We start from the raw sequence: 27,568 nt of genomic DNA, 5'->3' as shown, positions 1-27,568 counted from the left end.
TCTGTTACTTCTGAAACAGATGGTACTATCTTCTGTTTAGAAGGTAGTTTAGAAGATAGGTAATATCTTCTTTAAGATTTTTGACATTTTTATAATAATTATTGGTTTCAGTGACTAAAGTTTTGATCAAAAGTGATTTTTAAAATTTCAGTTGGAGAATTAGCTTCTGAAAAATTTGTAGTAGGTTGTACACCATAATCTTTGCTTCAAAAGGAAATACTTCTGGGATAAAAAAAATTATCTTTATTCTGTATTTTCCATTTCTGATTTTTTTTCAGAGATATTTCAATCTTTCGGAAAATAATACATCATTGTCTTCGTCATCAATAGTTTTGTCCAATTGACCATTTACAATATTGTTATCGTCTTCCAAATATTTTTCTATTTAATTTTCGTCATTCAAACTTTCATTCACACCTAAATCATCTAAAATATCTTCTACAGAAATACTTGTAATTTCATTAACATTAAGGGAACCAGATAATCATGACAAATATAAATTGTCATTTAAAGTTGAACACGCCATCACAAATGGTACACGTTAGTTGGAACAGAATGTTGGGCTGTGTTTACAACACTAACTAACACACACTCTTCAGGTACAGGATTCCAAAGAATGGAAAAAGAATTCCCTGTTTTATTCTGAGTAATTTAATATAATATATGAATAGGATTGGTATAGCTGTTGTTGAATTCATCACCATCATGTGGTGTTCTGCCTGTTGGCAGGTCCCTGGCATCTCTGTATTCTCTATCTGCTTCTGTCCCATGCTTTTCTTTTTGTCTCATCATAACCTTCACTACTCTTTATTAATTTCACAGCTGTTTTTTGCTTCATATATAATTCTCTGATCAGTTTTCTATCCTTCCAATCAACTCTCTTTTCTTTCACAATCTCACATAACTTTTCCCATTGTACTTTGTCAAATGCCTTTTCCATATCTGTAAAACAAGCACAGTCCTCTTTCTCTTTTAAATCATCACTCTCCAATCATTCTGATCAGTCCTACAACTTCTCTTGTTACTTTTCCTTTTCTGAATTCAAACACTTCCTAACATTTGCCTCCATTTTTATGATTAACCTTCATAATTCTCAGCATTATTTCTGCAGCATGTGATATTAAACTGATAGTTCTATATGCTTCACAATTTTTGGTTCCATCCTCTTCAGGTATCGGTATAATTATTGTTTTAACAAAATCTTTGGCTATACACAAGTATCATAGATTGTTTGCATATCAAGAGTATTTCATCACTCCTTCATCTTCTAAACATTTAAAGAGTTCTATTGGAAGTTCATTTACTCCTGTTGCTTTACTTCCCTTCTTGTCTTTATTGGCTTGTGTAATTTCAAGTCTTAAAATTGATGGGCCTTTCTTCTCTACCATAACTTCTTACTCAGTTTCCCGCGATTCATGTTTCCTTCTTCCTACATATAGGTTCTCTATGTACAGATTATTTCTGAATTAGTTATACAAAAGTTACCTTTAATAATGTAAAAGTAAATAATTTACAGAATTGTTTGATATCACTGAATACACCTATATCTTCAAGTTTTATTCCCGCCAAACGTTGTTACTTTTGATGATTGGCAGGAGCAGTTTTAACGTTCTCACTAGGTGGCATGTGTGAGTGAGTAATTCTGTCATTCATCATGGAGTCATATACCGATGCAGAGCAGCGGTTGTTATGGTTTCATGAATCCAATTCGGTTACTACCATTCAGAGACAATTCATAACTAAATATAGTAAGCAACCACTTCAAAGATAGTCTGTTATTGCATTATTTCATGGTACAATCGTCTCATTGAAATAGATTGTGTATTACATAGGACACCAGGTCAGGGTAGACCTTCAGTTTTTAAAGTGGAAATTGAACAAGTGTGGCAGACATTCCTTTGTAGTCCAGGTAAATCAATGGGACCCACCAACTTAGAATTACACAAGGGTAACGCTAGGGTTACACTATAGATGATATTGCATAATCGACTGTCATTTAAACCATACAAATTACAACTGTTACAAGCTTTGAGGGAAGGTGTTACAGACAAATGAACTGAGTTTCATGTAAACATGTTAAACAAAATTGAGATGGAAGATAATTATCTTAATAAAATTATATTCAGTGACAAAGCAATCTTCCATACCAGTAGTAAAGTGAATCAACATAATGTTCGGATGTGGTGTGAGTGGAATCCATGTCATACAATCAAACATGTACAGGACTTGCCTAAGATAAATGTTTTTTGGCCTTTAAGTCTTCACAAAATTTACAGTCCTTTCTTTTTTGCCGAGTCAACTGTAATTGGCATGTTGTACCTGGACATGCTTGAACAACATTTCACCATGAGATCAGCAGAGTAGAATTTTTTGTTAAATAATTGAAATATCCATAACTGTTGATTCTTGAAAGTTTATCACATCCTGTAATCACTGCTGTTTCATATGATTTGAATTAGTTCATTGTATCTGATTTAGATTTACCATCTCATTATACCTTCTGAAAGAGTAATATCTGGATAAACACTGCTGCTATATTTTCTTGAAATTGTGGAACTTCTAATCTTCATTAATTTCAGGTTGGCACTTAATATTGCATGAATTCTGTGAATATGATCTTTTATTTTGTAAATAAAAAGATTGTTCTCTCATGGCTATTATAAAACATTTTAATTAAGTTTCTACTAATGATTTAGTAAAAAATAAATTCAACATGAATTTGGTTTTCTTAATTTAATAATAGATTAAGAAAAAAAGACAAATCAATATCAAAATTAAATACATCATTTTGTAAATAAAATGGTGCTATTAATTATTTTTTTCTTTTAATTAATGATACAAACATTTATTCTATTCATCTTCCAATAAATTTTAATATTTTTTTACAGGTTGCAATGAGTGGTTGTTTCAGTGAATCAAAACAGTACAAACATGATTTTTTATTATCACCAGTAAGTGCAGCATGCCATATTAAACGTAATCGATCTGAGCATGCGTTACGTTCTCGTAATCATCCACGAATTGTCTGTGATTTACATCTAGAAGAAGTTCCTCTTACATTATCTGAAGTAATTGTTTTTTTTTTCATTGTCTTGTTGAATTATTGTCACTTATTTTTTTTTTAAATTTTGTTCATGGAATATATAGTAAACTGTATTTTTTAAATGTGATGTGATATCTGGAACATATCGGGAGTAATATAACATGATGTGAAGTAAAATTAAAATGCTAAAATAGTCAAAGCCCTGTTAAATAAACTGATTCTCCTACATCTATGCTCATTTTATATTCCTGGAACAGCAGTCAGTGGATTGTGTCTTCATGTTTAGGCACTCGTTATGTTATTCAAAGACTTTATAGTTCTGTAAAAAAAAGAGCTGATGAGAACTTTTTATTTTTCCATATGTAAATCACCTGAAATATTGACTATTTTTGCTCGATGAATGGCTGTTAATGTACTTTCTCCTACTTCTTTGATTGTTGTCTATTTTCTGCATTCTTTCAACTAGCTTGACGTTATATTTAAGTAAATTATTTTTATATTAAAGTAAAGCTTAGCATTATGTTTACACTGCTTTGCTTATATTTATTTAATCAGTATATCTTTGAATTTATTGATTATTTGATATACTGGTACTACTTTGCTGAATGATACCTGTTAATTTTCCTGATGCTTGTCAGCCTTTTTTTGCCGTAACTTATTATTATTATTATTGAATAAAAAAAGTACATTAATCTAAATATTGGATCAAGGCAGACTAATTTTCTGGTCTTTCCAGTTGAATGCAATGCACATGTATATGTAGGTGTTGGTAGGAGTTATTCTTGTTCTAAGATTCTGATTGGGAATGAATTTATTTCATTTCTCAATATTCTGTGTACATTTAAGAAGATCCATTAATGTATTTCTATAATTATGTATATGTATGTAGTTAATCTGTCCATGAATCTTTAAAAATTAAAACGCCTATGGAGTAATGGTAGACCTACTCATTACTCATAAAATACTAATGAGTCATGCTAAGTGCCTTGCTTACTCACCTTGATTGCTGATCACTATTGCATAATGCACAGTTAAATATTATTAAAATGAATATTTTAAGACAACACTTACTGTATCATTACAAATGTGCTCATATCTGTTCACTCTACTACGCTGACTACTGAATGTGTTGCCTGTAATTTTGTATTGTAATATTTAATAAATTTATCTTGATACTTAATATGTAAACTTATTTAGCAAAGAAGAAATCTATGTAAGATCATGAGAAACAGAATGTGCTTCGTATTATTATTGAAAATATACCAAGAAGTTTTTCATAGATCCATGTCACTAAAAATGATTAAAATAAAAGATACACAAATACATAAATTAGAAAGATGTGCATAGAACAATTAGGTGTTGGAATTTTAGTTGGGAAAGTGAAACAATTGTTTCAGAATATGGAAAGGGATTTGAAGAAAAAATAAATGAAAAAATGGAAAGCCACAGGAAATAGATAAAAAGTAAAATTAAAATATTGGGGTAGTGAACTTCTTGATTTATTGGAGTTTCATGAGGACCCAGTATTTATGGAAATTCATAGAGTTCTTGACATAGGTGTCTGTCTGCTTGTACTTCTAATAGCATAAAAAAACTTAGAAAATCTTCTGAAAATTAAGGAAATGGGAATTATTAAGAAAGGCAGTAGCAAAAGAAAATGTTATAAGAGTAATTACAATCGCTTGAAATAAAAAACTATCAGATGCATGAGTGCTAAAAAATGTTGTCATAAAAGAACTGCATCTAATAAGGATGCAGGTGAAGAAACGTTACATTTTATTAATGAATAGAATGAGTTTATTAATGTGTGAGTAATATACTTTTTTTTTGTAAAAAAAATATTTTCCTAAACACAAAATAGTCTCTTCAAATTTAAGGTGTTATTTGTACCTAAATTAATTTCCCTCCATTTCTAGAGTGTTTTTATATTTCTGAATATTCATAAACCCTGCCATTTATTCATGCGTTAAAAAGTTAAATAGAATAGGCAAAACTGCACTTAAAGAATTAGTAAGATTTCTCTTAAGGTAACAAAACTACACATGATTTTATTCAACAGTTCTTTAAGACATTGTAAGACTTGGAAAAACAAAATATCTCTTGTACCCTTTTAGACAAATCTTTCTTTTTACTTAAATAGTAATTTTATTTATTTACTTTTATTTAAATACTTATTGTTACTTTTATTTAATGAAATCTTTCTTTTATTTAACTGTTAAACGAGCGTTGTCTTAAAGCATAGATTAAAAGTTCTGTTATCTCATGCTGCATTTTGAAATATACTATTTGATTCTCATAAAGTGTTTGTAAAAATTTAACTTTTGTAATTGTTTAAGCCATGTCTCTTCTCTGCCATGTCCTTTGTAGCGTTATAAATTTAGAAAAATTGAATAAAACATTTTGGTTGAGGTAACTTCACTGTTAATATTTAATATTATTCATTGTCATGTAATTTAAAACAGTGAATTCATAATGATGTCAACTCAATATATCCAGTTTCTCTATGAGTTTTAATTGTCGTGGGAGAAATAAATGTAGACTATTGAAAGCATAAAAATTGAAAAGTATTAAAGTTAGTATTTTATTAGCAGATCCATTTAATAACTATTACAATAAATAATGTTTTAAAATTGGATGCAATTTCTTTATAGATTTCATGAGTTTTAATCAACTAAAATTAGGTTTTCAGAATCGGACTTCTAAAGAGAGGGAGGCTACTTTTCTAATTTATATAAAAACCTTTCATAATAAAATATATGAAAAATTTTTAAATGTTTTTAAAGAATATGCAATTGAACATACCAAATTTTTATATTTTCTTTATGAAAAATCTGACAGAAAATTTCCAGAATATCTTTGCTCAACTTGATGCATGGAATAATTAATCAGATTTTACTACAAGTTTGTTTTCCTGTACTGTAAATTAAAATAAAATTGCCATGTTTTAGAAACACTTTTCTACAGTGTAAATTTATTTTACACAAAGATCCTAAAGCTTTTTTTTATGCCAAAGTAATATTTCTTTTTCTTTTGACCTTTTTTTATCCATCTTTGTGTTATTTTGTAAATTTAACTGTGTAAAGTATGATACATTATAAAAATTATTTAGAGGTCAGATGTTAATAAAAAGAGTATAAGTCATCATTTTTACAATCTTTGAAATCCTTATGGTGCATGTAATTTGCAGTAAAAAGATTGCCCTTTTATGAGTTACTGCTTGATGGAAGTTGTCCTCTTTTTGAATATGTTTTTGAACCTATGTGCCATTTATGGTATAAGTGTCTGTTAATTTTGTTTAGTTGTAGAAAGCCCTTCCTATGCATTTAAAGCTTTTGTGTTATTTAAGTAATATAATAATTACAGTATTTGAACTATTTTGCTTTATATTCAGTACAGAAATAACTTTCATTTTTTTTTAAATTAAAATTCATGAAACTCTTCATTTTGAGAATGTTGGAAATTTGTCTATATACTAAAAATGTCCTCTGAAGGAAAATTTTGTTGTAAATTTTGTATGTGCGCTATATAGTCTCATTTCTTTGTGTTATATAGTCTCGTTTCTGTGTGCTATATAATGCTTAATAAAAATTTTAATTGCCAAAATAGTTTTAAAATTTTTATTGCATATGATTAAATTCAGAGAAGAACAAGCTTTAAAATTTGTCATATAAAATTGCAATTATTCTGAGGACTCACCTCAGATTTTGATGAAATTTGGAATTTATCTTTCGTAGAACCTATGTTAATTACAGTTTAAATTATTCGTCAGAAATGCCTTTACCTGAGTTATGCACCATGTAAGTTACACTCATGTATAGTAAGTACATGATTACACCACGTATAGTACCTGCACCAAAATTTTGTTATGTTGCATTATACACGTGTAATATACATTATTTGCTGACTAAATAATAATTTGGTTTCAGTTAAATTTAGTTAAAATTAAGGTTACATTTGCTTGAGATTAAGTTGAAAAGAAGCCTTGAATTGTGACTTCATCAGATACATGACGGTAAGTCTCTTTCAAATTTATAAATTACTTATAGATTAACCTAACTTTTAACTTGGACTTTTTTTTAACCTCTGGGACCACCATTAGATATTGATTCAGAGGATGATATGAATCTTAGTTTTTGTAGTGTGTGGAAATGCCATGACTGACTGGGATTCGAACCCGGGACCTCTGGATGAAAGGTCAAGATGCTATCACTCATGTCATGGAGGCTGGTGAACTTTGACCTAAACCTAATTAAACTCAATTAAATTTTTCTTAAATGAAGTTATTTACTGTGTACTTAATGTATATTGGACATTTACAAAAACCCATACCTTAAGCTTAACCTAACTTAATTTAGTTTTAAGTGAATCTAATCTCATTCTTAACTTAATTTTATCGAAACCAAATTAATTAGTCTGGAAAAAATGTTTATTACACTTGTGCAGTGCTGAATTACAAAAGTTTTAATGAATTTGTACTGTGTAACTTACGAGAGAGATAACTCGATTGAAAGGTGTTTCTGATGAATAACTTCAGTTGTAACAAATAATAACTTAGGTCCTAAATAAGTTTTATTATAAATTTCATCAAAATCAGAAGTAAATCTGTAACTGTATATAATTACCCATAAAATTTTTATGAATTTACATTGCTAAATTCATGGTTCTAAATACTAGGGTTTGCCTTTTGTCATGTAGATAAATCAACTGATTTAGCTTAAAATTCATTATAGATAACAAAAAGTAATCATTCAAAATAGCCAACAAAGGTAAATAAATTTGATCAAGCATAAATACATAGTAATATTACGTTTATTTTAATCAGTATGTGTGTATCATTATATAATTATAATGGTGTTACTAGTGCAAATATTTTTAATACTGTCTGTAGTGAACATAATAATTTTTCTGTAAAGTATTTGAATTTTTTTTATTTAAGATGAATTTTCACTGTTAATTTGTACTGGTGTCTAATGCTTTTTTCCATTTAATTTTAATTTATCATTTTAATTTTTAGAAACAATATGGACAAATGGTTGGTTGCATTAAAGGATTAAGTAGTATTCAAAAAAGCCAACGTTATAGAAAACACAGACCGCTATGTACCATTAAAGAAAATCCAAGATTATGGTGGCAGTTTGCCATAACATGTGTTTCAGTTCCTAGGCCGACATGGGCAAGTATGTTGCAACGTGCTAAAGATAATGTTGCTTATGTTGATATTTATAGCAGATTACTTTCTACTAATACCGCTTCTGCTCCATTGCCTCCTGAAAGTAAAGAATTAAAAGATGCTGTCGAATGGGAAAGAGGTTTTGAAGAATTGAGTTCATTAAGAGAAGTATGTGTATTAAATAAAGAATACTATTTGTGCTTTTTTTTGTATACAGGTGTATGAAAAATGTTGTCCAATATTTCAGTAATGTGTTCCTAACATTAATACGAACAAAAGTTCCTATAATCATAACTCCGGAAGTACCTTTATACAGTATATCTGAGAAGTCCCTGTACCCCTAGACAAATTTATGTTGTAAACTTAGTATATATTTTGAAAATTTATATACATTTGTACTTATGAATTATTTATCTAATGGATTTTTGTGTGAATCATTATGTTGAACACATAAAGTTACATATCTCCACAATCTCCTTCACATGTTGCAAAGCATCTCCAGACATTTGATTGAAAGGCTTCCTCCGCACTGTTATGCAATTCTTCACTTGTGATTGATGTTGAGATACGTAGGCCTTGATTATTCCACACATCAGTTGTTGGGTGTGGTAAGGAGGTCATGGCTTCATCATGACCATTGCAGTGGAACTTATGATGCTTGAGAATTATGACCAATCTAGAGACCTGGAAAGTTAACTTAGGAAATTGCACATTTGAAGAGCAAAATGAATATGGAATGTGTTCTTGCTATATACAGACACATTTCATGATACTCTACTCTTGAAAATGAGGTATAAACCATCTTTCCAACATTTTCAAATAACAGTCACCATTCATATACATTTGTTTAGGAGTACAGGGACTTTTGTCTATCCATTATTTTGTGTCTACTATTATATGTCTGTACCACCATTTTATATTTATTAAATAAAACTCTTATTTTTAGATTGGTATTTGTCAGTTATCAACTACAAGGGATGTTCAGTAATTAACGAGACAAATTGATGTAGGGAAAAAATGATTAATTCAATGACAATGAATTTACAGTACTTTTCAACATTGTCTCCAGCAACGTTTAGACACTTGTCACTGTTATGTGAGCTTTTTGATTCCCACAGTGTAGAAGTCTTTACCTTGCTGTTTGAACCACTCGTGTACTGCTTCATTGTCGTCAAACCTCTTGCCGCATAAAAAGTCTTTGAGCGAGCCAAACAAATAAAAATTGGACAAGGCGAGGTCTGGGCTGTAAGGAGGATGAGGCAACACCTTCCACCCCAACTTCTTGAGCGTTTCTTCTGTTCTCTGAGCATTTCCGAGTCAACTGTCTTGGAACCCGTTTCAAACACGTTTTTCAATAATTCAGCACATCATGAATGATTGAATAAGCAATTCCAACATGAATATTACACAAACTAGCAATTTGGGAAATTTTGACGTGCTTGTCTTCACGAATAAGATCATTTATGCGATTTTGCAATGCAATAGTCGAAACTTCAACCGGTCTTCCTGAGCAATGGAGATCAGTCACACTTGTTCTGCCCAAATTAAACTGTTCCGCCCACTTATTCATGTTACTGCAATTTAGGCACTTTTCACCATACTGTTTCAACATTCTTGAGTAAATTTCCGCTGGTTTCATAGCTTCTTATAGCAAAAATCTTATCACTGATTGTTGTTATTATAAAAGCATTTATGTTTAGATTAATTACGATCGAACAGCTGATTAAATGTGTTCCCATTCCCAAGGTTGTCAACTTGACCCTTATTGTCATTGAATGAACTGTTTTTTTCTATATCAGTTTGTCTCGTTAATTATTGAACATCCCTTGTATTTGAGTGATTTTTGACCAATATTATCATGTAGTGAAGGGAGATAAAATTGATGTGAAATTACTTTATAATCTGAATACAGTAATATTAAATTCAAGTTTTACGTAAGTTTGAAGTCTTTTTTGAAAAAAAAAGCTTGTCTTTTTTTCACAATGAAACATTAAAAATTTTAGCTTATTAAACAATTATTTCTTAACACTAGCAATCTTGAGCTATTGTGGAATGATAAATTATTGCCATGATTTTAACATTTAATAATTAATGTAGAATTTCCATATTTATTTATTTATTTCTGAGAGAATGTTAATTAAAAGATGATTTGCCAGATTTTATTGAAATAACTTTAAGTTAACTGAAATTGCACAAATAAAAAAGACATTTCTCAGTATAATTATGGGAACTTTCATCTTGTACTGATGTTAGGAACATACCGCCAAAATATAAAATCATTTTTTATATATTATGTATGTATTTGTAAAACATTATATTTGAGTAACATGACTGTTTTATTTAGTATAATTCTTACAAAACTGATGCTTGTTATTAAATTAAGTTAAATTTTTGGACAATACAAGGCTTAGTTTTATCTGATCAGCACCTCAGGCAGTAGTTTGGCATCTTATTTGATCTGCTGAAAAGACACAAGATTCCCTGGATGGTTCAATTGGCAGAATTGATTGAATTGTAGAAATGAGGCCAACCTTTTGGCCTCATTTTTCAAGTTGGAAAAACTAATTTTTTTTTTTTCCACTTTGATTCAATTCATGACTGCTTATACATATATTTTTGTTTAATAACTAAGTAACTGTTACCAAAAACCTTTATAATACTCTTGTGTACAATTTGCCTAACAAAGTTAAAAACTTTATTTTTGATTAAGTTTGGTTAATAGATTATAAACTATCTACCTTAATTATTCATAAATGCTGTGAGATGATCTCTTCATGATCAGTGAATTCATGATTTCAATGATTTCCTTTCAATCCTTTTTAAATAATATTTTTTATGAAAATTTGCTGGGAACTTGCCCAAAAATTGATACTGTATATTTTACAGTAGTGTAAAATATAATAAAATATGACACAAATGTAATAAATATGAAATCATAAATATAATATATTTACAGATTAAGTGATATTCTCCTTCCTTCTATATATTCATACAATTACGAGGTCTGTAAATAGAGTGAGTAATGATACTGTTATTTTTTGGCAGCCAAAGTGCCAACACTGTAAAATTGCTAGTAAACATATGGATATATGAACAGCTGATTTGTGTTAGGTATTAATCATTTTTATTTAGTCTATTGTTGCCACATGAGATGTAAACAAACTTTTTGTGAAATGAGTTTTTGTTGTGCTTTACAAAAATGAGTGATACTAATTATGAGCAATGTTGTGCAATCAAGTTTTGTGTTAAATTCTATGAGAATGTTACTGAAACTATTTCAAAATTGAAAAGGGTATATAGAGATGACACTGTCACGAGCCCAAATCTTTAGGTGGTTTAAAGCATTTTAAACCGACAACGATTGTTAACGTCTATATTACAAGCGCCCATGATGATGATGAGGTAGAATGTGTATATGAAGAGATTGATGAAGCAATTAAACACGTAAAAGGAGATGAAATTTAATAATAGTTGGAGATTGGAATGCAAGCATTGGAAAAGGCAAGGAAGGAAATATAGTGGGTGAATACGGGCTGGGGAAAAGGAATGAAAGAAGGGACCGACTTATAGAGTTTTGCACGAGGTATAATTTAGTAATTGCCAACACCCAATTTAAAAATCATAATAGAAGAATATACACATGGAAAAAGCCAGGCGATACTGCAAGGTATCAGATAGATTATATCATGGTTAAGCAAAGATTTAGAAATCAACTCGTTGACTGCAAAACTTACTCTGGAGCAGACATTGATAGCGACCATAATTTGGTGATAATGAAATGTAGATTGGGGTTTAAAAACCTGAAGAAAAGGTGTCAGATGAATCGGTGGAATTTAGAGAAGCTTGAGGATGAGGAGGTAAAGAAGATTTTTGAGGAGGACATCGCAAAAGGTCTGAGTAAAAAAGATAAGGTAGAAAATGTAGAAGAAGAATGGGAGAATGTTAAAAAGGAAATTCTTAAATCAGCAGAAGCAAACTTAGGCGGAATAAAGAGAACTGGTAGAAAACCTTGGGTTTCAGACGATGTATTGCAGCTGATGGATGAACGTAGAAAATATAAGAATGCTAGTGATGAAGAAAGTAAAAGGAACTATCGGCAATTAAGAAATGCTATAAACAGGAAGTGCAAACTGGCGAAAGAAGAGTGGATTAAATAAAAGTGTTCAGAAGTGGAAAGAGAAATGAACATTGATAAAATAGACAGAGCATACAGGAAAGTTAAGGAAAATTTTGGGGTACATAAATTAAAATCTAATAATGTGTTAAACAAAGATGGTACACCAATATATAATACGAAAGGTAAAGTCGATAGATGGGTGGAATATATTGAAGAGTTATACGGAGGAAATGAATTCGAAAATGGTGTTATATAGAGGGAGAAGAGGAAGTTGAGGAGGATTAAATGGGAGAAACAATACTGAGATCTGAATTTAAGAGAGCATTAAAAGATTTAAATGGCAGAAAGGCTCCTGGAATAGACGGAATACCTGTAGAATTACTGCGCAGTACAGGTGAGGAAGCGATTGATAGATTATACAAACTGGTGTGTAATATTTATGAAAAAGGGGAATTTCCGTCAGACTTCAAAAAAAGTGTTATAGTAATGATACCAAAGAAAGCAGGGGCAGATAAATGTGAAGAATACAGAACAATTAGTTTAACTAGTCATGCATCAAAAATCTTAACTAGAATTCTATACAGAAGAATTGAGAGGAGAGTGGAGGAAGTGTTAGGAGAAGACCAATTTGGTTTCAGGAAAAGTATATGGACAAGGGAAGCAATTTTAGGCCTCAGATTAATAGTAGAAGGAAGATTAAAGAAAAACAAACCAACATACTTGACGTTTATAGACCTAGAAAAGGCATTCGATAATGTAGACTGGAATAAAATGTTCAGAATTTTAAAAAATTAGGGTTCAAATACAGAGATAGAAGAACAATTGCTAACATGTACAGGAACCAAACAGCAACAGTAACAATTGAAGAACATAAGAAAGAAGCCGTAATAAGAAAGGGAGTCCGACAAGGATGTTCCCTATCTCCGTTACTTTTTAATCTTTATATGGAACTAGCAGTTAATGATTTTAAAGAACAATTTCGATTCGGAGTAACAGTACAAGGTGAAAAGATAAAGATGCTACGATTTGCCGATGATATAGTATTTCTAGCCGAGAGTAAAAAGAATTTAGAAGAAACAATGAACGGCATAGATGAAGTCCTACGCAAGAACTATCGCATGAAAATAAACAAAACAAAAGTAATGAAATGTAGCAGAAATAACAAAGATGGACCACTGAATGTGAAAATAGGAGGAGAAAAGATTATGGAGGTAGAAGAATTTTGTTATTTTGGAAGTAGAATTACTAAAGATGGACGAAGCAGGAGCGATATAAAATGCCGAATAGCACAAGCGAAATGAGCCTTCAGTAAGAAATATAATTTGTTTACATCAAAAATTAATTTAAATGTCAGGAAAAGGTTTTTGAAAGTATATGTTTAGAGTGTCGCTTTATATGGAAGTGAAACTTGGAAGATCGGAGTATCTGAGAAGAAAAGATTAGAAGCTTTTGAAATGCGGTGCTATAGGAGAATGTTAAAAATCAGATGGGTGGATAAAGTGACAAATGAAGAGGTATTGCGGCAAATAAATGAAGAAAGAAGCATTTGGAAAAATATAGTTAAAAGAAGAGACAGACTTATAGGCCACATACTAAGGCATCCTGGAATAGTCGCTTTAATATTGGAAGGACAGGTAGAAGGAAAACATTGTGTAGGCAGGCCACGTTTGGAATATGTAAAACAAATTGTTAGGGATGTAGGATGTAGAAGGTATACTGAAATGAAACGACTAGCACTAGATAGGGAATCTTGGAGAGCTGCATCAAACCAGTCAAATGACTGAAGACAAAAAAAAAAGAAAGTATTTTCAGACGACTGGAAATCAGTTGCAGACGATCCACGCTCTGGAAGACTGTTAACATCAAAAAGTGACGACAATGTTGAGTGAATCAGAGACTTGATACAGTATGACCAGCGATTAACTGTCAGAATGATTGCAGAACAATTGAATTTGAACCATACCACAGTCCATCAAATTTTGACAATCAAATTGGACATGAAAAAAGTTTGTTCAAAATTGGTCCCAAAAAACCTGACTGTTGGGACAGAAAAACAACAGGGTGGAAGTGTGCTGCGATCTTCTAGGGCGAATTAAAACTGATCCTGATTTTTTAAAATATGTTATTACTATGATGAATTTTGGATATTTTGAGTACAACCCAGAAACAAAATGCCAGAGCAAGGAGAGTAGCACACTTCAAACTCACAATATCCTAAAAAAGCAAAAATGAACAAATTAAAATTCAGAAGAGTGGGAAAACCGTTTTAAGCATTGCGTGGCTTCTCAAGGGTACTATTTCGAAGGTTTTTCTGAACCAATCTCATTACTTTATTTACAGACCTCGAGTATGTTGCACAGGCAAAAACCACAATGAGAATTTATCATCGAAAACTGTTTAATTAATATGAATAAATATCAGTGGCAAGAAGTGCAGATATCATTCATTGGTAAAAGTGTCATTTGGACAATCTTTAGCTATGTATGTTATACAGGATGTGCAATATGGCTTGAGTTGGTAGTGGGGAGATGCTCCTTGCTGACAGATCTAGAAATGACTCGTTTCAACATTACAACAATCAATCAATTTATATGCATTAATAGTAGCGGCATAGTGTTTTTTTTAAAATGACTCAATCTGCTTGTGCCCTCTAGAAAATAATGTTGAAATTGTAAAAAAAGTGCCTAAAACAAACAGCACAGACTAAGTAATTTCAGCTGGGTTGGCATAAACTTTGTGAATTATATAATATATAACCTTGGTGAAACTTGCATTCAACTGTGCTGTTGGTTTTCTGATATGAGTTAATAAAATTTAAATGAGTTGATGTAACATATGCCTTTTCTGCAGTTTTCATTGAAAAGATTAGAAAAAAGGATTGTTTATTTGTAAAAAGGTGATTACAGTAGTATAAACAATTTTTTAGTGAATATTGGACTTTTTTTTACTAAAACAGGTTAAATAAAATTTAGGAAGGAATTTTCAGATCTTTTATCATGTAACACGTACTTATAAAGTGTGTTTTTGTAATGTAATGTTATTATGATCTACAGAGTTTGATGAATATTAGCAGAGTTTTAAAAAATTGAATTTAATAAAAGAATTTTTTCTTAGGGAATATATATATATAGAATTACATTCATTAGTAATATTATCTTTCAACCATAAGAAGAAATTCAAACCAAGTTTCTCATACGTGATTAATAAATGGTTTCAGTATAAACATGTTAAAATAAAAACTGATTGTTTAATTTTTTTTTTCATTTATTTTTTTTATACTGGTAAAAAAATCTATAATTTTTCAACAAGTTCATAATTAAAAATGTGTATTCTCAGTACAAATATATTTATAAATCTGTCAGAAAGCATTGCAAGCTGAATGGTTGCATTATCACTGTAATAAATGATTGAATCTAGTGCATCATTAAATTAAATAAATGTATTAAAAAAAATTTTTAAGTGCATACTAAAAATAGTTGGAAGGCATTATACTTACGTGTTACTTTAATATGAATACACTAAAGTGAATTTTCAGCATTTTATCGACTCTCATTATTTATTGTAACTTATTGCTCTTCTTATATATTGTTCTTATTTATGTAACTGTTTAGGTAAAGATTAGTTTAATCTGACATAAACATGTAAATATTCATGTTAAGACTGCAACATTTCTTGAAAACAATTCATGTAAGCAACCAAATTAGCATCTTGTAATTCTTGAACTGTGTGAATTTTATAGGGATGAAAATTTAAGCCCTTATGTAAGATTTGATGGATTGATAGTTCAGCGCTATTGCATGTTTAATCACATTTTTGACTGCGTGTAGTTGTTCAAACTATAGTATTTCCTGGTGTTCTAACACTCTCTGCTGCTACTTTCTGTTTTAAATTTAATGTTGACCTGATTTCATCAAACTTTATAACCCATAAGTTTGCATGAATAGATAGTACTCACCTGTGACACAGAATATTGAATGAATATGTCATGGAGTCACCGTTTTTATAAAATGATTCAACACAGAAAGCAAGATTTTCCTTGTTCGGTGACTGTTTCGTGTTTATTTAATGGCTGACATCATATGAAGTTCAGCACCCTCACCCAAACATCAAATTTAAAATCAAGCTTTTAAGTTTTTCTGCTTCACTGATGTGCCGCATCAGTACAATGTATGCTTTTTGTAACAGTAATATTGGTTATTATAAAATCAATCTTTAAGCTGATGACTATATAAGTTATAGTTGATAAATCCTTTTAATATTTATATTAGTACTTCTAATGCAGTTCAAAAAGTGTATATGACATTTTGGAGATTTATTAATTTTTATTTTTATTTTACTGGTTTATCTATCAGTGTGAATATTTTACTTTTGTAGATTGCCATGCATCGTGTAAGACCAGCACCTGTACAAGTAGTAAATGATGAAGGATCACGTAGTCAAGGCCGTAGTATACTTGTTAGTTGGTTTCCACAATGGTGGGGATGGCATTCATCACCACAACAGAATGGAACATCAGCGGATGGTAGTACAAATGATAATGATTCTACTGCGGTTAGTGCTAGTACAACATGTAGCATGGTCACTGAAACCGCAACTAAATTATCGCTAACAAATCAACATAGTAGTGAATTGGAAGGTGAAATATTAGATGCATTAGCTGATACTGCCGAAAATAATACTATATTACGTAGAGATACTGTATTTGGACAGTTTAATTTCTCTTTAAAAAAAGGATCGATTGAGTTGTGTGAAACAACCGGTTCTGAAAAGTATGTTTGTTTATTTGAACTTTTTATTAGTTATGTAGAATTATGGATTATTTTTAAAATTTATTTTTATGCAGAAAGACTGCAAAGAAAAAACATAGTCTTTGAGATTCATAATTGTGAAAATTTCTATTGTAGAAATAATTTTATTTACAGTGAACTTTCAGTTTTATGAACCCCAATTTTATATATTTCAGATTTTGTGGACGATTAACAAATTAACTAAAATGAATTTAAGTGATGTATTTTTAAAATGCACAATATAGTCTTATATAAATTGCAGTAGAAATTTAAAAAGCAACTGTAAAAAAAGAATAACTTTTGCTTTCTCCTATGTAATTAGCTATTAAAGGTGAAAATTTGTTGTGAAATAATTGTGAGTCAGTTGTTTAACTGTGATATTATTGAAATATCTAACTTAGCATATCATAAAAAAATATTGTTTCATGATTAAATATAAAGTGATTTGGAGAAGTGCTACAGATTTATAAGGTGGGCATGTATAATTTATGGTTAAGAAAACATAAATAACAATTGTGAACTGGTTAGAGGCAGATGATTAAGGGGTCCTGGCTATGGAAATTTTGCACAAGAAATAATTGAGGTTTATTGATCGAAATAGACTAGTTTCTTTAGATATGACCAGGATCATCTGAGCAAATGATGATCTAGCATGTTGTTAGACCCTTGTTTTTAAGTGTCACTGATTAGACTTATTGTACTTATGTTTTATAATTAGTCTGTGTTGAAATTTTCGTTTTAATATTAATCTTTGACTACTTCACATGGTTTCCTCTGATTACACTGGTCATCAAAAAAACATTTTTTTCTTGTATCTGGAATCGTACATGGCAATTTTAACTAATTTTAGTATGCTGAATTCAAAACTATCATGCTTATCATAATTTGTGTAGTACATCATGTTTTTTTTTAGATAAATTTGGTTTAGATGTATGATTTATTTACCAATAAATGCATAATCACTGTGAAATCAATATTTAAAAATATATATATATATTTATGTGTATTCATGTAAAATTTGGTTAAATCAACTAGATTTTTATTTATTCAAACACGGATAAATTGAAATATATTGATACAAATTTTAAATTAAAAGTTTCAAAAGTCTTAATAAATCTTAAGAAATTACTTTAAAATAACAGTTTTTAAAACTAAATCATTGGAATTGTTTTACCTTTAATTTTTAAATTAAGCCGACAAACTTTTTCACTTATACGTTGCTTGATCAGTTTCTCTAAATAAAAATCAACAATATTCACTCATCATTCCAGGATTCCATCTCGGTACCGATGCTCCACGTTCAGAATATTCTGATGGAAATGCTGTACTTGCTCATCGCTGAGAGAGCCCAAATTTTCAGGAAAAAAATCTAGGTGGGAGTGTAGGAAATGAATTTTTAATGGCATTCTACATCCTAAACATTTGTAGTTTTCTGACAGCTTGTTGTTAACCAAAAAAACACAGTTTTCATCTTTTCTGTTGCCTATAAAACCACCTAAAACATAATTGAAGGACTTCCACGCATCAAGTTTACATTTACTAAGTTATTGTCAAAATTTAAGTCCTTAAGCAGTTTCTTGATTTGTGGACCAATAAATATACCCTCCTCAACTTTCCATCACTCAGCTTAGGAAAACTTATTTTTAAATGATTAAATCCTAGTCCATCATTTCTAGTGCCTTTATAAAATTTTTCATGAGTCCGAGTTTTATGTGAGTTGGTGACAGTAAGGTTTTATACAAAAACTGACTATTCAAAAAAAATAGTTTTCAAATTTTAACTTATCCATGAAACTGGTTTAACCGGTTTCAAATTTTTACAGATAAAAAACAAGACATATTTACAATTTAAAGTAAAGTTTTTAATTTGTTTTATATATAATAATTCAAAAATACAAAAAAGGAAAACAGAAGGTACATATATGAACATAAAATTATTAAAATAAAAAATTAACAAAATAATACCCCCCAAAAAATTACAGAAATTAACAAATGTTTTATATTTCTGTGAATTATTAATTTACTTCTTTTTAAGTTTAAGTGATCAAAAAGTTTAAGTTTAAGTATGACTTTAAAAAGCAAAGAATGTCAATGGATTTATTGTTTAGTTGTGTCCTTATTTTGGGCACAAAATTACCAGAAATAGAAAAAAATTGCTACCAAACTTGGCTTAATGGTCTCTAAAGTATTAAATAATAAATCTGAATTTTTTGTTCTTCCATTTGTAGCCTCTTAAGACCAAAAAGGTCTTCTTTAATGTTTGAGATCTAGAGGAAGTCACTTCTTTAGGTTCTTGCAGATATTTATTTATTGCTATTTCCATACCATGTTTCATCATAGATATGTATTAATTTTCTTCTTCATCACTTTTTTTAACATCGCAATCATCTTCTGTAGAATAATCCTTATATAATCTTGATAATATTGTACAGACAATTTAATAATGTCAGTTGTTATAGCTAATGGAAGAAATTTACTAGAAGATTTTTTCCAAACAGTCTGTGAATTATGTAAATGTAGACTGTTACCAATCCTGTGTCTCTTCTTTCTTCAGTTTGTGTTTTTATAGCGTGTAATAACTTGCAACTAATTTCAGTTTTCAAATTTTTTAATTCATCAAACATTCCTTCACTTGTTAATAAATTTGAGTCTTGTCTGCCTAAGGTTTCAGCTGCTAATCTTATTGGTTCTGAAACTACTCTATTTGAAAATTGTTTAATGTTAGTTCTTATTTTAAGAAATTGCTATGTTATTTCCTTGAAATTTAGTGCCACATTCTTCAGGCAGAGAACTCTGCTGTTGCTATCAGTAGTGCGCAATATATATGAGGGTTATTTCTAAAGTAAAGACCGCTGGGAAATTTCTCTCCTTAAGGTTGGCAAACTGTGTCGTTCATGGCCATACTAGTAATGCAAACACTGCATTGTTGTCTGTAAGTTATTGCATTGTAGTATCTCTGATTACGTGTGAGTTATTATGTTATAAAATGAATAGGAAAATCGATGTTACTGCCAACTGTGAAATTTTTAAACCTCAAAATGTTAAGCCGGCTGAAGTCATAGGCAGTTGGTGTGTACGGTGATAATGTAATGAATGAAAGAAATGTCCAAAAATAGTGTGAAAGGTTTAGAAATAACAGAATTAATGTGCATGATGAAGAATGTCCGAGCAGGCCCTTGATAATCATCAAGGCTTGTTGAAACGTGTCAGTGATGAAATCAGAAAAGATCGTCGCTGAATGATTTCTGACATGGCCCTTCTTTTTCTTGATGTTTCAAGAGCTGTTATCGATTGCATTGTTCATGACCATTTTGGCTTCAGAAAGGTTTGTGCGCATTGGGTGCCGCACGTCGTAAATGAACATCACAAAAAAATCTGAATAGGATCTACTTTGGAATTTTTGATGCGCTATACAGGAAAAGGTGATGAGTTCCTTGATTTGATTGTTAACACCGATGAAACATTGATTTTGTATTACACACCAGAGAGAAAACGGTAGTCACGCTTAATAGCTGACCACCCTTAATTGCCAACAATGTTAAGCCACAGCCATTTGGATGCAAACTGATGGGCACAGTCTTTTGGGATTGGTTTGGTATACTGCTGATTGATTTCATGCCACATGGAATGACTATAAATGCAGAAGCCTACTGCAAAACTCTACGTAAGTTACGGATGCCATTCAAAATCGGTGATATGGGCGGCTGACCGATGGCGTCATCGTACTGCACAATAATGCACATTCACATGTTGCAGGTTTGACATGTGATTTACTGAGAACATTTGAATGGGAATTATAAATTTCCCATTCAGATGTTCAATTTACAATCTCTCACCATATAATCCGGTCTTAGCTTCTTTCTGATTACCATTTGTTTGGGAAGTTGAAAGGAGTTTTGAGTAGTAAGCAATTCACAGGTGATGATGAACTTAAAAATGCTGTTAATCAGTGTCTAAATGGATTGGCGGCAGAAGAATATGATAAGGGTATATTGAAGCTGGTGTATTGCTACGATAAATGTCTTAATTCATGTGGTGATTATATAGAGTAGTATAAGGTTTGTAGTTTAAGAGAAATAAAAAAATATATATAAAGTTTTCAGAATAAATTTTTTTACAGTGAAATGGTCTTTAGAGATAACCTCTTGTGTAGTCACACAAACACTTACCATTCATTTAAACTGATTGGAGAATATTAATATTATGATTTCAGTGACAAAACCTGCACATTATTAAGTAATTTTATGAAATAAATTTTAGTGGTATGTAGGCTAATGAAAACATACAGGTAACATGTCAAGCGTAGCATTATATTTTAAATCAATAAAACTTATAAATATTTTATAAATCTACCTCTTAATTAACAAAACATTAAACGTGCCATGAAATATGCAATTAAAACATCATTAATGTTTCATAAAAAAAGGATAAAGATTGTACATTTTACTTGTTCATTATTATAAAAGACTTTGCCAATAATATTAATGTATTATTGTTCGTAGCAACTAGAGTATAGAAAATGAAACAATGAATATATGCAAAATGACCCAAAAAGTAGGTATACAGAATACTTATGTAAATGTATTTAACCCTGTTTAATATTGTGAATGCTCAAATTTATTTCATCAACTTTGCAACATTCCTTGAATCTGTCCAAAACATTGTAATACTCTATACAACACAGTTCTGCATTAGGGTTCATAAATATTTCTGAAATTAATTTAATTAATTATTTTTCCTAGGGTGTTTTCTTAAACACTTTATTTTCTATGCCTCAAAAAAGAAGTCCATTGGTGTTAAATAAGGTGAACATGATGGCCATTCAATATTGCCTTGTCTAGTCTATGGGAATGTGTTGGGAATGTATTGGAAGATTAGTTCAGTGAAATTAGCCCCAGTTCTGAATTTTGGCACTGTCACATTATGTAACATGTTTAAGTAATTGTTACTATTAACATTTGTTTTAAAAATTAGACAGTTACCAGTCAGGTTGAGTTGAGATGTGATAATCAAATAAGGCTTTTCATCTGCTCATTACTCACGGCTATGCTTGTTCACATGGCCCTAAATGAGGCCCTATCTTACCAGATCAAGAAGTTCTGGTTCATTAAAAACTGTATACCCATCATTATATAGAATTATCCGGTTTATTATCCAGAAAGGCATGTAACAGTCTTGAATTATAGAGTTTCAATTCCACATTTGCAAGGACATTTAATTATTAACTGCCAAGATGCATGTCATATGGACTTTAGACTGTTCACAAATGTCAAAGCAATTTTTCTCACCATAGATGCCTTAGGACATCCAGAATTCCATCATTAATCATTATAAATTGCTTAAAATTTACCTCTAATTTGATTTACCTGATGTGTTTAAATTGTCAGAGTATTGTACAATGTCAGATGCCTTTTGTCACACTGTGTGCACCTGCCAGCATTTTCGGTCTTCCAGTACTGTTTTGGAATACACTTTTTTATTATTGATTCATGTTCTTTGCCATCATTCACTGAATATTTAAGGAAAAGTAAAATAAATAAAAAATTGTTTACGTACTTTTGGGCCACTCTGTTTACAAAATTATTCGTTAAATTAATGTAGGTTAAGAGATTTTGCTTAGCCTAAATTTGCCAAATGTTTTCTTTCTTTGGTAATTATTTGTTTTCTGTTGCAGGAGGTGTGTTATGGATTTACAGTTTGAAGATGTTCAGTTAGGATTTGAGTCTAGACCTCGTACGGGTTCACTTTGTTTTCATGTAACACTAGGCGCTGTGTCACTACATGACCATTTTACTGTCAATTCTGCATTTCCTGTTTTAATATCACCACAAAGTAAGTTTTTATTTTTGTTTTTAAAGTTTATTTTATTGTATAAAAGTATTTACTATTTCACTATTTACTTTGTTAATAGTAATGTTTCGATCATTTAGTATAAAGTGTAATTATTCAGAAGTTGGTATAGTTTCACTGACATGCAAATGAAATAATCTATGTTTTTCACAGTTAACTGGTAGCTTATCTGCAAGAAACAATTGGACTATTGAAGAAAAATCAGAACTTACATTATTAAACAAAGTATTCTAGTCTTTAGCCGGGTAAAAAGCTGCAGTATCATCTGCAAAGGAAAGAATGTTCCCTCAATCTGTATTTTGATATATGTCATTTATGTACAGGATAAATAGTGATGGGCAAATATTGATCCTGATGAGGTACTCCATATTCTAATTTACTCTCAGAACACACATTTGGAAATTTTTACTTTTTGATACCTGTCTGCGGGATAACTTTTCGGTAATTTTTGTACATTCCCCTAAATTCAGTTTTTTTCAGTTTATCCAATATGATCTAGAGCAGAGGTCGGCACCCTTTTTGTCAATAAGGGAACAAAGTAAATTCAAAAGTTATTGGGGGCACCATATTATTATTACACAATAAGCAGATACATTTGTCTTTAAAGTCAGTAAAATAGAATTGTTCTCCCAGTCAACATTAAAACGATAAATTCTTTTTCTTTTGTAATTATTCATGATGGGTTATTTATAAAATCTGTTCAAGCAATACGATACATATTTGATAGTGAAAAGCACGACTATCTCGCATGATATGGTTACTATTATTTACAAATGAAAGCATTCTTTCTTTGAAACTTGTTTCATATACCTTATTAATACTGGATTATAATGAAATTGGTCTATAGTTGGCTATTTTAGGTAGATTTCACATGAAAGCTACCTATTGTAATGGGTACCATGATTTGACTTATTTTGACATATCTTTGCGATTCACATCCCCCAGACTCCAGAACGACTGTCAGTTCAAAAGTTTATATATAAATTTATTCATATATATCTGTATATACATATATATTTCACTTTCCATGGACTAAAAGCTGAATGTGTAGGTTGGCAGAAATAAATGGTTTGATTGCTTGGGAATGCTCAAACTTTCTTGTCATCATCTTAAAAACTTTATAAAACATAATGGTACAAATCCTACCAGATTTAAATTAAACTAGAAACTATAAAGGAATATTACAAATCTTTAGAAAAAACTGGTCATACAAATTTTTATAACATTCTAAACAATAAAGAATTCAAAACTGACTACTAAATAAATAAACCTTTTATTCAGATCGACACTTAATAATTCATTATTTAGATCACATCATTGTAAGACATAAAAATATAAAATAAAAGGTAGATGTGATTAATGTCCTTATTAATACTTAAATACAAACACATGAAATGTTTAACTAATTAATTACATTAAATATAAAAAATTATTACAAAAATAATTCACGATTCAGAAGCCACTGTTGAAAAGTTTTTTGAGCATATATTTGTTACACAGTTTACATGATGCAGATAATTCAGGATTTAAAAAAAAATTAAATAGAATTATTTAAAGATTCACCGACAGAGTAATATTTATCTGCAAAAGAAAATCTTTTAATTGCATTCTAAATAGATTGGAAGGAACATTTTTCTAATGACTTGGTAATTTATTAAAATGGAAACAGAACTAATTAGGCCCTTTCTTGTTAGCTGAAATATTGTGTTGAATTATGCAAAAACAGTTCCATTACCTGGTTTGGTAAAGGTGAATTTTGTTATTTTTTAAGAATGTGTTCTTTTTAGCAATGATTGCACATTCATTAATATAAACAGGATTAGTAAACATACGAGGGTTATTTTTTTTTCAAGGTCCAATCGGTCGCAAACTAAAAACCCGCGCAAAAATCGGATGAACCTTTGTGCATATGTGTTGCACAGCGTCTCGAGTATGGCCTTCAATCACGCCGCATCACTTGGTTTAGTTCTGAACATGCAGCTAGCACGTAAACATGTCTACAACAATAGCATCTCCCGCCAAGTGTGAAGTGCATGCGGTAATTTGATTTCTTCAGGCTGAGGGGTGTAATGCGGCTGAAATCCATAGACAAATAAGTAATGTGTACAGTGAAATTTCAATGAGTGACAGCAAAGTGCGACAATGATGCAGGAACTTTAAAGCAGGACGTACAGTTGTTCATGATGCAGGCGGTCAGGGAAGGAAGCGAGTGTCAACTGAAGATCTCATTGAGCGAGTGGATGAGACAATTCGAGAAAATCGTCGGTTCACAATTTCTGTATTGAGTGATTAGTTTCCTGAAATTTCAAGGTCAGCTCTCTACACCATTGTGAGTGAGAGACTTCAGTACTGCAAACTGTGTGCGAGATGGGTTTCCAAGATGCTGTTCAACCATCACGAAACATTGAGAATGGACACCTCCCTAACATTTATCCAGCACTACCACAATAAAGGAGAAGATTTTTTGAACAAAATTGTCACAGGGAACAAGACATGGGTCAATTTCAAATCAAAAGAACAACCAAACAGTGGATGCATTCTCATTCTCCCAGTAAACCAGAGAAGTTCAAGCGAAACTTCTCCAACAGAAAGCGTATGGCTACTGTGTTCTGGGACTGGAATGGAGTTCTCTTGGTGGAATTCATGGAACGTGGCACGACCATCACTGCAGCTTCATACTGCGTGACTCTTCAGTGCCTACGAAGGGCAATTCAGAATAAGCGAAGAGGAATGTTGTTATCAGGCATTGTCTTTCTCCATGACAATGCTCGGCCGCACACTACAGCTGTAACAAAGAAGCTCCTGCAGCGTTTTTGTCGGGAAGTTTTTGATCATCCACCATATAGCCCGGACTTGGCTCCATCCGTTTTTCACCTCTTTGCTCACATGAAATGCTGGCTAGGAGGACAACATTTAGGCACAGACATCGAGCTGCAGACCAGCGTAGAAACATGGGTGAAAACTCAGGTGGCTCCGTTCTATGACAAGGGTATTGGAAAGTTGGTACCACGCTACGACAAATGTCTAAATCAGAGTGGCGACTATGTAGAGAAATAGCGTAACTATATAAGTACTTGTTATAAATAACAAATTTTTTATTTTCACTGTGGTTTAGATTTTCTGACCGATTGGATCTTGAAAAAAAATAACCCTCGTATTTAATTTTTAAATATCAGTCTACACAATTCATACTTGTGGGTGCCAGATAATGATCTGGTAGTTTTTATCTCGAAAACTTGTAACTTTTTGAGGGAGTCCCAAGAGGTAATATATTTCAGTCAGGAATATTAATTATGTCAAGCATAATAAGTATTTAATAATGATGACAAGCTTAGTGTTTTATTAAGGTGGTTCAGAGCAAAACAGTACGGCTTGATTTTGTTAGAGATGAAGTCAATTTGATCTTACCATGAGAACTTGTCATCTAATAAAACACTGAGAAATACTATTAACATACACATTTATAGCATCACTAGCAAACTATATGACCTGCACCTGTTTTGAAAACATAAGAACTGTAATAGTATACCATTAGCAACTTTAATTATAAGTTAAACTTATTACATTTTATTGAATAGAAACCATTTTTTTATGAAAACAAACTAAATAAATATTTAGAGATTTTTTCCAACTACTCTTCGAGGAAAAGGTGTATTTTTTCAGCATCATAACTGCAGACTGGCTGTACGGATTTTCATGAAACAGGATCTCAAAGGTGGAAGACCAAATTTTTTAAGTAAAACTATATATTTTTAAATACATAAATCACTTAATTATTAATTGTTTTTTTTTTTAGGTAGTGAAAGTGCCCCATCAGGGCGACCTAATCGTAATTTACCACCAGGATTAGCTAAATTATTGTTACAAGATTTACCTGGTTCTGTACAGCAACCATTATTTCATCTTCTGTATGAATTTAAACCATTTAATTCAGCATATGATTACAGGTCAGTTGTTCAAAAATATTTTTTTTCTATAGTTGTCAGAAAAGTATCATATATATATATATATATATATATATATATAAAATGTCTGTTATACATAATACAATATTATTATTTTGATTTATTTCATTTGGATATTTATTGTTTGTGTAATTACAAATTGGTATTTTTATTTTTATTTACATTATTTAATTCTAAATAAATATTGTCACTAAGTAAAACTTGATAGTATAAAAACAATTTTTAGAGGGATGTCTATAATTTCTAAAAGTTGTATTTTTGTTGTTTTTTTTAGATTACAGATCAGATCTGAAAGTATAGATGTTGTTTATAATCCTGGTGCAACTAAATGGATTATTGATTTTTTTACTATACCGCATCAGACTGTAGATCCCAATTTTAAATCGGCTGCCAGACAAAGTTATCACGCTATGAAACAACGTACAAAACAAGAATTGTTAAGAAACTGGGACAATATATTACAAGGACATTTGGTAATTTTTTGTTTGTTTTTTAAATATATAAATATGAATAAAATGTATTGCATATTGATCAGTTTTAAAAAAAATAAAAGACTTATTTTGTACTACAGCCAAAGATGAGCTTGAGGGCTTCCAAAAATTTGATTTATTTGTTTTTAATGTTATTAAAAAAAGAA

General features: G+C 30.6%; 1 protein-coding gene across 1 annotated transcript in view; it reads left to right on the top strand.

The window, feature by feature from the left end:
- Vps13D (vacuolar protein sorting 13D) overlaps positions 1–27,568 on the top strand; it is a 250,013-nt gene that overhangs the window by 33,928 nt on the left and 188,517 nt on the right. Inside the window, exons 5-10 of the mRNA XM_075378066.1 lie at positions 2,889–3,068; positions 8,058–8,381; positions 16,705–17,099; positions 22,791–22,948; positions 26,763–26,913; positions 27,206–27,404. Of these exons, the coding sequence (XP_075234181.1) occupies positions 2,889–3,068; positions 8,058–8,381; positions 16,705–17,099; positions 22,791–22,948; positions 26,763–26,913; positions 27,206–27,404 (1,407 nt within the window). The remainder of the gene's footprint in view (positions 1–2,888; positions 3,069–8,057; positions 8,382–16,704; positions 17,100–22,790; positions 22,949–26,762; positions 26,914–27,205; positions 27,405–27,568) is intronic.

Source organism: Lycorma delicatula, chromosome 11 (genome assembly GCF_047948215.1).
Source record: "Lycorma delicatula isolate Av1 chromosome 11, ASM4794821v1, whole genome shotgun sequence".
In the NCBI taxonomy this organism is placed as follows: Eukaryota; Metazoa; Arthropoda; class Insecta; order Hemiptera; family Fulgoridae; genus Lycorma; species Lycorma delicatula.
This window is presented reverse-complemented; position numbering and strand designations above follow the sequence as displayed.